This window comes from Ipomoea nil, unplaced genomic scaffold (genome assembly GCF_001879475.1).
Source record: "Ipomoea nil cultivar Tokyo-kokei standard unplaced genomic scaffold, Asagao_1.1 scaffold2283, whole genome shotgun sequence".
NCBI classification, from domain to species: Eukaryota; Viridiplantae; Streptophyta; class Magnoliopsida; order Solanales; family Convolvulaceae; genus Ipomoea; species Ipomoea nil.
This window is the reverse complement of record NW_017618711.1, coordinates 1,814,884-1,832,409: the sequence shown is the minus strand read 5'-3', so window position 1 is coordinate 1,832,409 and position 17,526 is coordinate 1,814,884. Positions and strand designations below refer to the sequence as shown.

Below are 17,526 nucleotides of genomic sequence, written 5' to 3'. Positions count from 1 at the left end.
TAAAAAACTGATTAACCAAACACTTATATTAATTTTTTAACCATGTCAAATAGCTAAAAATAATCAAATGAGTCAAAATTAATAGATAAGTTAACTATTTTACCAAATATGACCAGTATATATAAATATATAACTCATATAATATATTATATATGTATATACGTATTTTTTTTTTAACAATTGGCCCCTAAATTTGGGGGCCAATTGTTAAAAAAAAAATTTATATATACACATACTATACAGCAGGGTGCCAATTTTGAGGGACAAATGACAATTTAGATATAATTATATTTTCAAAAAAGAAGAAGCTAAACCTATATAATTATAGCTTGGAACTTTACACAAAAGAAGAAAAAAAAATCAATTCCTACTCTACTTAAGTCATGTCAATCATGTCTACATCTTTTCTTCTTCCCATATAGCTCCTCGCCTCCTCCAAAAAGAAAGAGTTCATCATCTCTTCTTCAGTTCTTCACGGAGCAGCTCTGGTTCGAAGTGGGCTCTTCTTCAGTTCTTCACGGAGCAGCTCTGGTTCGAAGTGGGCTCTGTATAGTATATGTATATATATATATGTTCTCTAATTGGGGCCCCCAAAATGTGCAAGTGTCCTGGGCAATCATGCCCAGGGACGGCCCTGCATATGACCACCATATACAAGCCCGCATGGACAGCTCAGTTGGTTGGTGAAGTTTGAGAAGAACATACGCCTTATACAATCACTAATATATTCATTATCCTTAATTATCATGTGTCTTATGTTAAAAAAATTGACATTGTATATAATTATCAGCTCGGCAGTAGCCGGGTCCATGGTACCGAGCTCGGCCCATGGCCGAGTTGCTTTGGGCCGACCCGGCCACGGCCCAAGGGGTTGGGCCGAGGCGCCTCGGGTCCGTCTCTCCGGGTCGGTTCATTCCGGGTCCAATATATCCATCACGAGTCCCCCACCCTCTTCGTTGTGATAAGTCGACAACGATAGAGAGTAGACACATTGCGAGCCGACTCCCACGCGATTGCCCCGAGTTGATAATTAGCCGACCTCCTGTGACCGAGCTCACCATGACCGAGGCACCTTGGGCCGAGCACGGGCCCCCACCACGATGCCCCGGGTCTATTCCATACTTCCTTGTTCCTCTTTCCTGGGTCGGTTTGCTCCAATTGTAATATATCCATCATGAGCGAGACTTCTTCTCTTCCGCATTCCTCTTTGGCCAACTTTGGTGTGATTCCATCGCAATCGGGACTTCTTCTCTTTCGCAAGAACACTAACAAGTCTTGGACTCCCTGGCATCGTGTATGAGACTTTGATTTCTGAGTTCACTTTTGGGCGAGCTCATGAGGTAGTCGTCCTCCTCTTGGGTGAGCTCATGAGGTAGGCTCTCTTGGGCCGAGGTGCCTTGTGTCGAGGCGTCTTGGGCCGAGGTTCGTTAATGAAGGAGATTAAACACGAGTCGCACTCCATGGGTCTGAGCCCCACACGGCCGACCCCAATGTGGCCGACCCCGACGTGGCCGACCCCAACATGACCGACCCCAACGTGGCTGACCCCAACGTGGCCGACCCTAACGTGACAGACCCCAACGTGGCCGACCCCAACGTGGCCGACCCCAACGTGACCGACCCCAACGTGGCCGACCCCAATGTGGCCGACCCCAACGTGACGGACCCCAACGTCAAGGATTAGACTTGATAGCGGCTTGATTAGCGTCATCCCTTCTTTATCATATGGGTTCCGTCTTCCGCTCCACCACTTTGTACTTTTCCTAACATGCCTCTCCCCCCGGAGGTAGGCACATTTGTGTCTCTCCTCCGGGAGGTGGGCACATTTTATGTCTCCCCTCCGAGAGGTGGGCACATTTTATGTCTCCCCTCCGGGAGGTGGGCATATCTTATGGCTCCCCTCCGGGTGGTGTGTCCTTTTGTACCTTGCTTCGATAAGCATGCTTCCCCTCCCGGAGGTGGGCACATTTTATGTCTCCCCTCCGGGATGTACTTCCTTATGTCTTTGCTTTGTTAAACATGTTCCCCCTCCCGGAGGTGGGCACCTTTTATGTCTCCACTCCGGGAGATACTTCCTTTTGCCTTTGCTTCGTTAAACATGCTTCCCCTCCCGGAGGTGGGCACATTTTATGTTTCCCCTCTGGGAGGTGGGCACATTGTATTGACTTGGCGTTTTGAATGGACAATCAGCTCTCCCTTATTGATTCATTTTTTTTAGCACAATGCCTTATGTTAACCGTTTGAGCCTAGTCTCCCTAGACTAAGCCGCCGGGTACCTCCGCCGGGGTTGGTACGCGCGGTCGGACATCGTGCCCCCTTAGGGTACGTTAGCCGCTTGAGCCTAGTCCTACCGGACTTTTCCGTCGGGGTTGGTACGCGAGGTCGGACCTCGTGCCCCCTTAGGGTACGTTAGCCGCTTGAGCCTAGTCCTACCGGACTAAGCCACCGGGCTCTTCCGTCGGGGTTGGTACGCGAGGTCGGACCTCGTGCCCCCTTAGGGTGCACTACCCGCATGAGCTAAGTCCTGCCGGACTAAGTCATCGGACTCTTCCGTCGGGGTTGGTACGCGAGGTCAGACCTCGTGCCCCCTTAGGGTGCGCAAGACGCTTGGGTCGAGTCCTGCCGGACTAAGCCACCGAGCTCTTCCGTCGGGGTTGGTACGCGAGGTCGGACCTCGTTCCCCCTTAGGGTACGTTAGCCGCTTGAGCCTAGTCCTACCGGACTAAGCCACCGGGCTCTTCCGTCGGGGTTGGTACGCGAGGTCGGACCTCGTGCCCCCTTAAGGTGCGCAAGACGCTTGGGTCGAGTCCTGCCAGACTAAGCCACCGAGCTCTTCCGTCGGGGTTGGTACGCGAGGTCGGACCTCGTGCCCCCTTAAGGTACGTTAGCCGCTTGAGCCTAGTCCTACCGGACTAAGCCACCGGGCTCTTCCGTCGGGGTTGGTACGCGAGGTCGGACCTCGTGCCCCCTTAGGGTGCGCAAGCCACTTGGGCCGAGTCCTGCCGGACTAAGCCACCGAGCTCTTCCGTCGGGGTCGGTACGCGAGATCGGACCTCGTGCCCCCTTAGGGTACGCTACCCGCATGAGCCAAGTCCTGCCGGACTAAGCCATCGGGTTCTCCCGTCGGGGTTGGTACGCGAGGTCGGACCTCGTGCCCCCTTAGGGTACGCTTGGGGAGGTCGGGTGAGTACTCAATTCTTACAACATAGTTGGAGGGGACGCTCCACCTCTTAAAACGTTGTAGGATGAGATGTCCCACCTCTTGGAAGATCATTGGAGAGGATGGATCACCTCTTGCCACATCTTTGGAGGGGACGCTCCACCTCTTAAAAAATCGTTCGAGGAGACGTTCCCCCTCTTGAAACATCATTGGAGAGGACGGACGACCTCTTGAAACATCATTGGAGAGGACGAATGACCTCTTGAAACATCATTGGAGAGGACGGATCACCTCTTGCAACATCTTTGGAGGGAATGCTCCACCTCTTAAAACATCATTACAGGGGACGAACCCCCGGTGGACCGGGCAGGTCCCTTTGTGGACCTCCTCTATGACTGACACCTAATGTAGCAAGGTGTCATTGGAGGACTTCTTGTAGTGTATATCACGGGGGACTATGTAGGTTCTTCCCACCGGCTTGACTTCGACCTTGTCAAGGGGCAAGCAACCCATAACATGTTCTTCCGTTAGGTAGTGAGTGGGGCATCCCCCATGTACTACCGTTAGGTAAATGATAAGGTTGGGGGCGGTACGCACGACTGCAACCATGGGTTAATAAGAACATATGTCAATATTTGAGCTCCTGGGTTCGGGGGAGCCGGGTGCTTGACCTATCACGCCCCCTTGGGAGGGGCGGGGTAAATGTAGGCACCCCTCGAGAGACGTCGGGGCCAAGCAAGAGGGCTCGGACACCTCTTTGGAGCCCCTCAACGGGGTGGGTCGACAATGTGGTAGCTTGTTGGGGCACGACCATCCCCTTTGGGAGCTCGTTCATTCGCTTATGGAGCTGCTCGACCTCGTCACGATTGGTGCTTGGAGCTCAACCATTTGTTTCCCGACCTCTCATCTCGGGAGGCCTACTCGCGTTGCGGCGGAGCTCGGGGCCCACGGCTTGGCGACCTTCGGGGACATGATTCCTTCGCTTGTAGTGCGTTAGGGGTTGGCCTTGTGCCCAACCTATCTCGGGCCGACACGCGCATGCCCCGCCTTTTAAAGGCGGGCCTAACATGGGTCGACCTCCCTCTATCACCCTCTCGATGGTGATCTTGGCGGATGTCACCCCCTCCCCGCGTGTCCGATGGTCGGGGTGAGTTGACATCTTCTTCGATTTGAGTGTTGAGTGCCCGAGGTAGCTGGGTGCTTGGACCGGTGTGCCCCTTGAGGGAGGTGGAGGCGGGGTCGGCATCCTTTATGTGGCCTCCAGACTGTCGTGCGCACCTCCTTGGGGACCCTCTGTGAGGTGAGCGATTGCTAAGGGGTAACCGCCCCCTCCTGTAGCGGGGCGAGATTTGGAGGAGGGGCGATGGAAGATGGCACCCCATCGCTGCGATGGTTGGTGAGGTGATCTCTCAAGTCCCCGACCTAGTGGAGGCGGCCGGTTGGAGGCTGGGGGCCCCGTTGGGGCCGTTCTCAGTTGCGGCGAGCTGGGTGCCACGGGAACCGTTGGTGTGGTAGAGAGTTGGATCTCGACCTTATCATGGTAGCTGGTCGCGGTGGACCACTGAATATAGAACACACTTGAGCTAGTACAGCAGCTCTCAACAAGAGCACCAATGATGGATTTAATTCACCCGGGGTGGCCCGAATTATTAAACCCGGATAAGAATGTGTACGAAATAAATAATATAACGCAGAGATGTCGTAAGGTCGCAGGGACCGTATATTGTATTAATTATCGCTAATAAGCTATTACAAGACTTGATTAGGACAATAATGCTAGAAGATAGTAGTTCAAGAATATGTTGTGTCAGATAATGATCAGGGTCCTTTGTTAGGACAAGGAGGGAGCTTTTTATACCAGCTCAACCCCCAACCGCACCCCTAGAACCGGGGGTGGTTAGATCGTCCCGCTTTGACCGCGTCCCCTCCGGGACCGGGTCCAAAGCGGGGCGACTCGGCATGGCCGAGCCGGGCATGTGCTGAGCTCGGGCTAGCCGAGTCCACCATGGACCGGCTCGGCTCGGCAGTAGCTGGGTCCATGGTACCGAGCTCGTCCGTGGCCGGGCTCGGCCCATGGCCGAGTTGCTTTGGGCCGACCCGGCCACGGCCCAAGGGGTTGGGCCGAGGCGCCTCGGGTCCGTCTCTCCGGGTCGGTTCATTCCGGGTCCAATATATCCATCATATATAAATAATAGTTGTTCAATTGTATAAATACGTTGCACTACTGTAAAAGAATCCATTGTTTTGCCACAGCTTGCACACAAAGCCAAGTTAAGACTGTGACTACCACTACGAGTATAAAATGCTCTACAATTTACATCCAAAAGCCTTTTTTTTGTACACCTTGAACCACTACTCCAGCCCCTGATTAAACTACCTAATGAAGAACTTCAGTCTTCAAAATTCAGAACTTATATACAGTATACTACCGGCCGACGACCTCCACTCAGACCACTTCTAGAAAATCAAAGAATCTAAGCCCCCAGTCCCCCACCACCGGGGTTCAAACCTATGAACATCCATTTGGAATGGTAACCGAGTTGACAATCCTCATATAATATATTATATATATATTACCGATGATACCGGTAATAATAATATAATAATGCTATAAGAGAGTAACAATAGTTGAATTGCTTTTTGTCTCAGTATAGAAAGTACAGTGTGTCTTTGTCCAGAGTATTGAACGTCCCCTTTGCTAGCAGAGGAGAGCCCCATTTATACTAGAGTCCTAACGGTAACAACATGGGACATAAATGGGGAGCCTAAGCCTTTAATTCTCTCTCATCAATGCTGGCTTCAATGCTGGCTTCAATGAGAGTAAAGGTGGCACCTGTTGGAACTCCTAACCGTTGGAGTTTTGTCCGTTGGGGTCTTGTCCGTTGGATTCCCATGTGATGCCGGGTCAGATGCCCACTTATGATCCGGGTCGGATGCCAGCCCTATTATCCTGTCACGTATTTTTTTTTTTAACAATTGGCCCGTGAAAATCACATATAGGTCAATCACAAATATAGACAATATACCATATACTCAAACGATGGAGAATTAAAAATACAAAAATGAATTGAGTTCATAGTTGAATAAAAGAAAGGTCGGACAAGAAAATCTCCAAAGAAAAATGGAGAAAGAACTCTACAGGAAGAAAGCTAAGCTAGAGAGCAAATTACTGAAATTAAAAAATAAAAATAAATATCATAGCCACATACATAATCTAAATGGAAAGTCTAGATTTGTCTATAATTTTTATGTGGTGTATGGTTCCATATTAAGTACTTGTTTAATAAATGAGATTAAAGAGACGTAGAAATAAGTGAAATATATCTAGCTTGTCAAGCTAGCTAGCTAAATGACTATTCTAGAATTCAGCTAGCTAAATGACTATTCTAGAATTATATTATTGCACTTTGAGAGAGTCCAAATTTTATGTCTTAGCGAGAGTGTTCTAGCAGCATTACAGTATTAATTAAAATCATATTTTACACGGCATTCTAAGTCATAACTCAACTTGCTACTGCCAAGCACTGTTAGAAATATACTATATTACATGAAATCTAACCTTGATAGCGGAAGCTTATGATCGAGCATCTCCAGCGATAGTTGTGATCTCCTATTGCATTGCTTGAATAATAGTGAAGAACTAGGTTTTGTCTACCACTTGATCTCCAGAGAAACTAGATGGTGTCCTGTCTCAAGTCACAGGAGCAGTGGGAGGACCATACACATATATATAACCTACGTGCCATCATTATAGGTTAAGTAATAGAAACTGTTACTTCCGTTTCAAACCACAACATTATGGCGATAAATGACCTATTAACTTGCACCACTTAATGGTGACATAATGGAAATGTTAGAAGCACCTTATACTCAGATGACATGTAATGATTGTCTCATATAAAAAATTATGAGATCGAGACTCAATTGAATTATTGTTGACTCTTTGTGCTTCAACAGGTTGAGAAAGTATAAATGAACAAATACTACAATGTAATAGAGTCAGTAATATTATTATTATTATTTTTTTTTAAAAACCTCGAATTGCTACCGGCATATATACACTTATGGCAAATCACGGTCCACACATCTGTGTGGACCACAGTTCAAAATATCATTGTATATATTATGCGTTAGAATAATTTACATTACGTATTTAGAATATAATGAGTACATGATGTTTTAAAATAATGTACATTATCTTTTAAAATAATGTATTACCTTATGAGTTATAAAAATGCATGTTGCAACTGGGCGCGCAAAAAAATAAAATTAAACAAAATGACGTCGTTTTTGGACCGTGGTCCACACTACACACAATCCACGCAATAACTATTGTAGACTGGTAGCCTTGTCCTTTAGCCTCAACAATCGGACGGTAAGAATGAAATCGAACGTGCTTGGAAGAATATTTAGATAATGAAGCCTAAAAATTTTTGAAGAATGAATAAAATTTAAGTTTGCTGAAGAATGGTTGAAATCCTTCTTAGAATACTTGGTCAGACAGTGGGTAGCCCCTAAAAAAATTGGTTGTAAACTCTAAGGGATTTTTCATATGTAACTTATGTGGTAAAATTTATTTTAATTATCTTAATATATTTAGGGGGAGCATTTCTAAAATTTAGGGGGAGCTTAAATAGTTCTTGCCAAAAAATTCAAAGTGGCCTGGAAGATGGTAAATGCATGTTTAAACTAAATTGGCTAAATTATTTTGCATAAACATGTTTAATTTGTAATCAGTTTTGGAAGGCAATTATTCCTAGTATGCTTAGGAAAGACACAAAGCATTGGACAAAAAGGAATCACATGGTCCAGATTGACACAAACGAAGAAGTTAAAATTGTTAGTAGACATTATTTTGGAGAAGAGATCAATGTTCGAAATTTTGTAGTCATAGTATAGGGATTATGTTTTAAGTAGGCATATCATTTGTGCACACATGGGTGGCAATGCACAAATGCACCACAAAAATGCACAACCTTGGAACGTGCAGTCATGCGGCACCATTAGGTAGGGGCGAATCCATAAACTTTTTCCAGTGGGGGTGAAACATAATAAAAGATCGAGATAATGTGAAGAAAAAAAAAACATTTAAGAAGTATAGTCATAAATATTGTTGGATATGTGCGAAAAATAAAACACATCAAAATTTTATAAAAATATTCATAACAAAATATGAAACATAATTAATTTGATAAAATAATTGGAATAGAAAACACATTATATATATATATATATGTGTGTGTGTGTGTGCATCTCGTCATTAATTAATATTTTTAAGTCATTAAGAAATTGTGTGTTGAAAAGAAAAGTCATAATAAGCTGTGTTGAATAAAACTATATAATAAGATTCAAAACTTGGCCATTCTTAAGGCTAATATCATGCTTTGCCACTTACTCTAATCATCTATTATTAACTTTTATCTTTTTTTTTTTTTTTATACTTATAGTAAAACCTGTACTATATATACATATATATATACAAGGGTTATATATAGGGTGAAGGTGGGAGCAGTTGTCCCCATGCTAGATCCGCCACTGCCACTAGGTATACATAAATATACTACGTGTTCAGAAATGTACCATGGTAAAATGCATAAATGTACCACACCTTGAAGCATTTCTAAACATCAAATCGGAGATGTAAATATAAATCAAAATCCAAATACATGTGATACCGGAGCATACCTCTGATTACATAAAAAGCATAAATAATAACCGCAAAACAAGAAATCTAAAACCAACATCGACTTACTTAGATAAACTAAGCAAAATTAATTAAAATAAGCTAAGCCTATCAGGTGCGCCATTTATAAACATTTAGTGATGCATTCTTGCATACCTGGTGGTGACATGACCGCACGAAAATGTCTATTTAGATGTAGCGCTTGTTTTATTTTTAAAATGCGAATAAGTGCTTTATGGTTTTTCCCTTACTTTTTATAACTGCTTTTGTTAATCATATTTTTTGAAAGCCAAAAACTTCATATATTGCATTAACTTAACTCGAAAGGAATAAAAGATGGTAGGGACTCGGTCCATACTGAACGTTCGTGAACCGCCCTTACATGTTTAGCTAAGGCATGAGCTACCAAATTGGTGCCTCTGCGAACAAACTGAATTGAATGAACTGGGAATGAATTAAACAAACGCAAACATGAATCTAAAACAATGCCAAGATACGAACGATAAGACCTGCTGCCTCGAAAACTATCCACAAGAACTGCGCAATCCGTCAAGATGACAATATTGTGATGATTGTGATTCTGTAGCCATGAGAGAGCCTCACGTATTGCCATCGCACGAAAATGTCTATTTAGATGTAGCGCTTGTTTTATTTTTAAAATGCGAATAAGTGCTTTATGGTTTTTCCCTTACTTTTTATAACTGCTTTTGTTAATCATATATTCTAATCAACAAAGACTTTGCCATTGGTTCATTTTCAAAGCTCTGTTTACCTTTCAAATCTCTATTTAGCATTTGATCAAACAAGTTTCAGTTACCTCGCGTATCAATTACAAATTGATTTTTAAAAAAAAAGCTTTTTTTTAAGCAATTTTAATTACCTAATGTGCATTTGAAAAAACAAACAATAACCTAATGTTCAACTTAATTACAACCATGCTACCGGCTATCTCCTCGCAATCAATCACTGAGATCAAAATTTACCTTAGATCCATAGATTATTGTTTGTGCGCATTTAGTTTAAGTGCGGCGAGAACCTCCCGTGCGGCGATTTTCAAAATACACCAATAGTTAGACAAATATATACTATCAACGTTAAGAAATGCACCACAAAAGTATACACAAATTAGGTACACATTACAAAAAACACACCATTAGGTATGACTAAATGCATCACACAATGTTCGGAAATACACCGTTAATGGTAGGGAGTTATATGGTGTATTTTTTATGGTGTGTTGTGTATTTTTTGGTGTATTTTTTCATTTCATTGTTGTGTGTTTCTCTTACACTATTGGTGCATATTGTTAACACTGTTGGTGTATTCTGAAAATCGTCGCACAACCGCACGGGAAGGTCTCGCCGCATTTGAATTTTTTCCTATACACACACACTCACATGAAGTGAAGTGACTCTCCCAAATGGGAGGTCATGGGCTCGAGCCCTAGTAGAGGCGGTATTGACTTTTTGTGCTTCAACAGGTTAAGCCACGAGAGTGGAAATTCACTAGGAATAGAGATTACAAGAGTAATTCTGTTCCACCTTTCATTCCCACACAAATCTTAATTCCAAACCAAATATTACAAACGATAATTGGCACTAGGTGATTAAACATTGTGATCCCAAGAATCCTGTTTTGCTCTATTGTCTACAAAACCTTGTTATTTATTTTATTCTGCTTGTTTTATTATGCAATTACCCAACCTTCAAGTTTTGTTCGAACTAGTTTCATATGAGTAACCTAGTATCTAGTGATTAGTACCCGACAACCCGAATACTCCGGGTATTATTTGTTTAGCCCAAATTACCGCACTCATGTGTCCCACCATATCTTCATCAATTAAAATATTGGTTGGCTTTAAATCACAATGTGCAACTGGATTTGAGTAACCATGGTGAAAATACTGTAATGCACATGTCAAATAGATCATTACAAGAAATTTTGCATTTATTGACAACACAAGTTGTCACCAAAAATATCAATTTTGGTCACTAATAAAATTAGTGACCAATTTTTGAAGTGCAAAGATTGTCTGTCATCAGAGTACAACAAACCATCTAAACTACCATTAGACATGTACTCAAGTATGGGTGTTTTAAAATCCATATTAGAGCAAACACTTATCACGAGCTTTGTGAAGTTTCTGTTGACAGGGATTGCGCAAAACTCTTAAATGCATCTTCAACTTGCAAATTAAAGACCTTGGCTGCTAAGAGTAACCCATTTCCAAATGTGCTATTGTAAACAAAACTGAAGGTTTCGGCTCTTAACAATTTTTTTTCATAAATATTTATGAAAATATATATTGACCGATATATATATATATATATATATATATATATATATATATATATATATATATATATATATATTATATATATATATTATATATGCATAAGAATACGGAAAATTGTCACAACAAATAGGTAATCATATCATATATATTTAAGTTTAGAGTATACTTTAATTAAGAGTTGACTTTAAATAACGTTTTTAATAAGAAAACAGGACAACCATTTAAGAGTTCTTTAAAAAGATAAGTACATAATCATCCCAAATATTAAATCATGCATATTGAAATAACACAATTACACAAACGAGCTAGGCATGCATATAAAGAAAAGAAAAGGAAATCATTATTACTACATTATATTATTAAATTGAGATGGTGTTTAAATATTTCTTTCACCTCCTCCAACCTGCAAACATAAACTAACGCTATTAATCCATATACATTGAAAGCAATTAATTTAACAAATGTGAGTAGCATACCCCAAATTTTAGAAAATTGTGAGACATTCACGTTTGATCTTGTTTAGTTTTGCCAGGACAACTTGAATATCCATTCTCTCCCTGGGAGACTTGATTGTGCAACTCAAAGCCAACTCTAAAATAGATGATATGCATTGCAATTTTTGTCTAAATTTCAATTCTTCGGGCCTCATTAAAGTTGGGTCCAAAATTTCATCGAGAGTATGAGAAAGTGAATTAGAAACCCAACTCCTTAGACTAAGGTCTCCCGTGAACATTTCATCATTTGGCTTCCTCTTGGTAAACACTTCCATCAACATTATGCCATAATTGTAAATATCACATTTCGTAGAGACCATCCCACTTGATCCATACTCTAACATAGGTATTCAAATACAAGCCAAATTTATAATTATTATTTTTCATTTAAGAAAAAATAAAAAATATGCAAGACAGTTAAAAAGAAATAAACAAAAATAGAATGTATAGTAGGCGAATCATCACCTGGAGCAATGTATCCAATTGTGGCCATAGTTATTGTATAAGCGACTGATTCATCATCTCCAAGCAATTTCGCAATGCCAAAGTCACTTACATGTCCCACCATATCTTCATCAATTAAAACATTGGTTGGCTTTAAATCACAATGAGCAATTGGACTTGAGTAACCATGGTGCAAATACTCCAATGCACTCGCCACATCGATCATTATGTTTAATCTCTGCATGATGTGCAAAGATTGCCTGTCGTCAGAGTACAACCAGCTGTCTAAACTACCATTAGGCATGTACTCAAGTATGAGTGCTTTAAAATCCATATTTGAGCAAACACTTATCACCTTCGTGAGATTTCTGTGACGGAGATTGCGCAAAACTTCACATTCAGTAGCAAAACTCTTAAATGCATCTTCAACTTGCAAATTAAAGACCTTGACGGCAAAGAGTAATCCATTTCCAATTGTGCCCTTGTAAACAGAACCGAAGCTTCCGGCCCCTAGCAAGTTATTACTATTAAACCCTTGTGTTGCTCTTTGAAGTTCATAGTATGAAATTCTCAATGGCACTATTTTTTTTAAAGAGTCAACCTCATTGGTTGTGGAATTTTTTCTTTTACATTTCCATAATAAAAGTATAATCACTAAGATTCCCACTATCAACATAGCCACAGAGATGAATACAATCCGAAGTGCTCTCCTTATTAATGAGTGAGAATTCGAATGAACTTTGCAAGGTGGCACTTTTAGCCTTGGAGAACCACACAAATCTTCATTGGACAGAAAAGATCGATAAGTGAAATTTACAAATTGACCTTTGCTGGGGATTTCTCCACTTAACCTATTGAAAGATACATTGAAACCTTTGAGATAGTGGAGCTTCTCTAAGGACCTAGGAATCCCTCCTGTGAGATTGTTATTTGACAAATCCAAGTATTCCACACTAATCATGCTTCCAAAAGAATCAGGGATAGATCCTTGTAGAAGATTACTAGCTAAGGAAAAATTGATCAAACTTTGCAAACCTCCAATGGTAGTTGGAATATAGCCAGAAAAATGATTCCTTGATAGATTGATGTATATTGCAACTTTCATGTTTCCAATCTCAAGATGTAAAGAGCCATTCAAGAAATTTGACGACAAGTCAAGTTTCAAAAGGTCTTTAAGCTTCCAGATGCTTGATGGTATGTTAAAACTCAATCTGTTAGATGGTAGATAGATCTCTCTTAAAGAAGTAGCATTCCCCATGCACTCAGGAATAGAACCCCAAATCTGATTTTTACTTAAATACAAACTATCCAAGTATTTCAAATTACAAATGCTATTTGGCAAACACCCACTTAGTTTATTGTATCCAAGGTTCAACTTTTGAAGTTGGTTTAGACCTCCTATACCTCTAGGAACAACTCCGGTCAATTCATTTAGGGATAACTCTAGTGCCATGAGACTACTTAAATTACCAACTTCGTTTGAAATTTTGCCCTTTATATTACAACCAAATGCAAGAAAGAGCTCAAGGGAGTTCGAAAGATTACCAAAGGAACTTGGTAGGACAATATTCAGAGGATTTTTAGATATTTCTAGTGTTTTCAAGTATCTACAATTTGCCAATGAAGTCATGAAATTAACCCCTGTAGAAGAGGATTCACTTGTCAACCTGTTTTCAAATATCTTCAATACTTCCAAAAATTCTAATTCTCCCAAAGAGTTAGGAATTGGGCCACTAAAACTGTTACTTTGGAGGTATAGGACTTCTAGTTTAGAACAATTGGAGATATAGCTTGGAATTGCTCCACCAAGGTTATTAAGAATGAGGTTAATTCCTATGATATTTTGAAGTTTATATCCCATTTTAGGGGGAAGGCTACCTGAAAGAAGATTGAACCCAAGAGATAGCTGAATTAGGCTAGAGATATTGAATATACCCCACGGTATGGAACCACTAAGAGAGTTGAATTGCAAAAAAAGGCACTCCAACTTTTCAAGATTGCTCATTTCTTGAGGTATTGTACCTACCAAATTGTACAAGAAAAAAGAATACAATTCTTAAATACATCATGAAAACATATTAATATATTGAAGACAGTACTAAAATATGAAACCTTCCATCTAAATCATTCACAAATATGATATACTGCAAATCACTGTTCACATTATCCACTGAATTTTTTGTTTTTTTTTTTTTTTTTTGTTTTCATAAAAAAAACCTACATGTAAGATTCATTATCCCTACGCATCTTAACTAATCAAGTGCCAATAGATTAGAGTGAAATATGACTGGCATTTGTTATGGTACTAGCTAGAGAACATGCACTGTGCGAAGGTGTAAGTCCAACACAAAGTGAAGGTGTTTGTCCAACATGTATAGCTGATCTTACAAGTTCATAAGATTATAAGAGAGATTCAAAAGCTTTCAAGCGACTATATTCTAAGCCAAAAGAATCATCTATATTCTAATAGTCCAACATCATATCAAAATTATCTATTTCTTTGAAAGGTGTTGGAAGATCATCTGAGCATGGCGACTTGGTAGCGGACCCTTTGTGAAGATTGATAAGATATATAGTGAAGATTAGGTCGACGAGGAGCTCGTGACTTACATTCAAGGAATGTCATCGGAGGAAGCAAGTAGCGTTGTGTTGTGACAAACATCATTCACTTTTATTTGTTCTTACAATACTTTGTCAAATCCCCCATTGTGTTAATAAGGAGAAGAGTAGAATTGCGAATTTCGTGAACCACTATAAATATTTCACTCTTTTTACTTTACACTCTTTTTATCTATCTAACGATCCATACTACATACATTACACTCACTCGTTCAAATTAAATTAAATCTAGCTAAATACAAAACTTGGCCAAGTCTAAAGCTTTCGCTACAAAACTCACAATCTTAAAAAGTTCCAAAATTTTATATATATATATATATATATATATATATATATATATATATATATATATATATATAGTTTATTCAACCCTCAATCCCTTTAAAGTCGATCTATTCAACCAAAGTCTCATTTCCTTTCAATCTCTTGGCATTTAGGGTTTGTTTTTTTCTCATCAAACTCTCACAAGACTCTTAATTTCTCTTAAAGAAAAACCAATATTATATTCTATTTCTTTTCATCCACATCTATTAGAAATGGCCTCTACCATGCACTTTTATGCACTCTCATGAGACGTGGATGAAGATAACTTCATGAAAGCTTATAGATGAAGATAACTTCATGAAAGCTTGTAGACCTCAACTTTCATCTCTAATGTTGAAAACAAGCTGGTACGTTAGGTAGATTGTAGATTGTCTAAAAGAGACTGAACTCCATAGCTTTTTCATCAACGCCCTCGCGTATTTATTCTCATAGATATGTAGGAGAATTTTACAATCCGGCAGTGGTGCAAGAAGAAGTGATCAAGGCGGTGGTAAATGGGAAAGAGGTGTTGGTTAGGCGGAGGATTTGGAGAACGTTGGGTTGGTTAAAGAAGACCCGATTGACTTAAAATGTCCACCCACAGATCCTAAATGGTCGTGGAGGAAAATCATCAACAAGGAGTTTAGTGTAGAAATGGATTTTGCCTATAAGAAGAAGAACTGGCATATGGATATTCAAACTCTCTTCAAGATCATCAAAACTTGCATCGAAGGGATGACTGGTAATGTTGACCAAATGACTCCCATCAAGGCCAGAGTAATGAAGATCATCTTCTGAAAGGAGAAAGCGAATTGGGAAAGACACATCCTCCAGGAGATAGTGGACACAATCAAGAAGGTGCAAGCCAAAAGAACCCTCCACTTTTGCCATTACCTCTAGCTTCAGAATCCTTATCTCTTATGTTCCAGGGTGCAAGAATGTAAACATTGCGCGGAGGGATTTCAAATTGTCAAAGCAATAGTTTATGTTTCGGGCCCAAAACTTTGTAGGGACAAATATAATAAGACGATTATATATATATATATATATATATATATATATATATATATATATATATATATATATATATATATATATATATAGGGTCCGGATCCGGTGCGGACCTAATCTTAGGTGAGGACGTGAGGACTAATTTAGACCATTAAATCAGAATGATGTATGATTGAGATTAAAAGAAACAAATCACACAGATTAAGAAAACAAATCCCTTTAAAATATTAAAATATATAAATTTAGGGTAAATTAGTCTTATTAAAAGATGTGCATTCCTATACTGAGTGTTGTGCATTCCTATACTGAGTGTTGTGCATCAATAACTTCATTGTTGTGCATTCAAACCCCGCCAAAAAATCATACAGTGAACATCCAATTTTCTACGATGCATTGAACTATGTGCTATAATGCACAACTCCCTAGCCTATAGTGCACAACTTACAACACTAGGTTGCACAATCAGCACACACGAATGCACAATCGTTCTACCCAGGCATTTATACATATACACGACAATTCAAATATAGACAATATTATACTCAAAAGAACAAGTGAAAAAAAATAAAAAAAATACTGATTAGTTTGTATGGGCGAACACTCAATCAATGATGAAGAAATCGCGGCTCCAAATTGCAACGGTGATGATCCAAGAAAATAGGAAACCAATTTGGCCAAGGATTATACATGCGTTCACACTTAAAAAAATAGAAAAAGACACTATTATCCCACTTTAACAAAAAAGATCAATCCATGTCATCTCAAGAACTCAAATCTGGACCATCCAAATAAAAAAACAAATGCACAAGATTAGTCCTCACGTCCTCACCTAAGATTAGGTCCTCACCTGATCCGAATTCTATATATATATATATATATATATATATATATATATATATATATATATATATATATATATATATATATATATATATATATATATATATATATATAGATTTAAGATCATTTGAGAAAAAGTGCTTATGTGAGAACGTGAGAACACATCATGTGCATCCATCTAATATTTTTTAATGGTCTAGATTAGATTAAGTGTGTGCGAACGTGCATTAAATGTGTGCAAACGTAATTTAGTGTGTTTGCACACATTTAATGCGCGTTCGCACACACTTAATCTAATCTAGACCATTAAAAAATATTAGATGGATGCACATGATGTGTTCTCACCTAAGCACATGTTCTCACTGGAACTCTACCTAAGCTGTCTAAAGATGATGCCGGACAGTCAGTAGATTTCACAGTCTATCGAAGTCTGATTTGGAGTTTGCTTTATTTAACAGCTAGTCGTCCAGACATAATGTTCAGTGTTGGCATGTGTGCAAGATATCAATCAGATCCCAAATAGTCACATCTAATAGCTGCAAAACGGATCTTGAAATACATCAAGGGTACAATTCAGTATGGATTATGGTATTCCAAGGACAGTGAACTGAGTCTGATTGCATACTGTGATGCTGATTGGGCAGGAAACATTGATGACAGGAAAAACACATCAGGA

General features: G+C 40.0%; 1 protein-coding gene across 1 annotated transcript; it reads right to left on the bottom strand.

Annotated features, from left to right (window-relative positions):
* Positions 1 to 11,507: 11,507 nt before the first annotated feature.
* LOC109151166 (receptor kinase-like protein Xa21) lies at positions 11,508 to 15,890 on the bottom strand. Its single transcript, XM_019299085.1, has 4 exons — positions 15,602 to 15,890; positions 12,099 to 13,955; positions 11,616 to 11,970; positions 11,508 to 11,542 (listed from the first exon to the last, which is right to left on the bottom strand). The coding sequence occupies exons 1-3, from the start codon at positions 15,888 to 15,890 to the stop codon at positions 11,624 to 11,626; spliced, it is 2,493 nt and encodes an 830-aa protein (XP_019154630.1). The 3' UTR covers positions 11,508 to 11,542; positions 11,616 to 11,623.
* Positions 15,891 to 17,526: the final 1,636 nt, after the last annotated feature.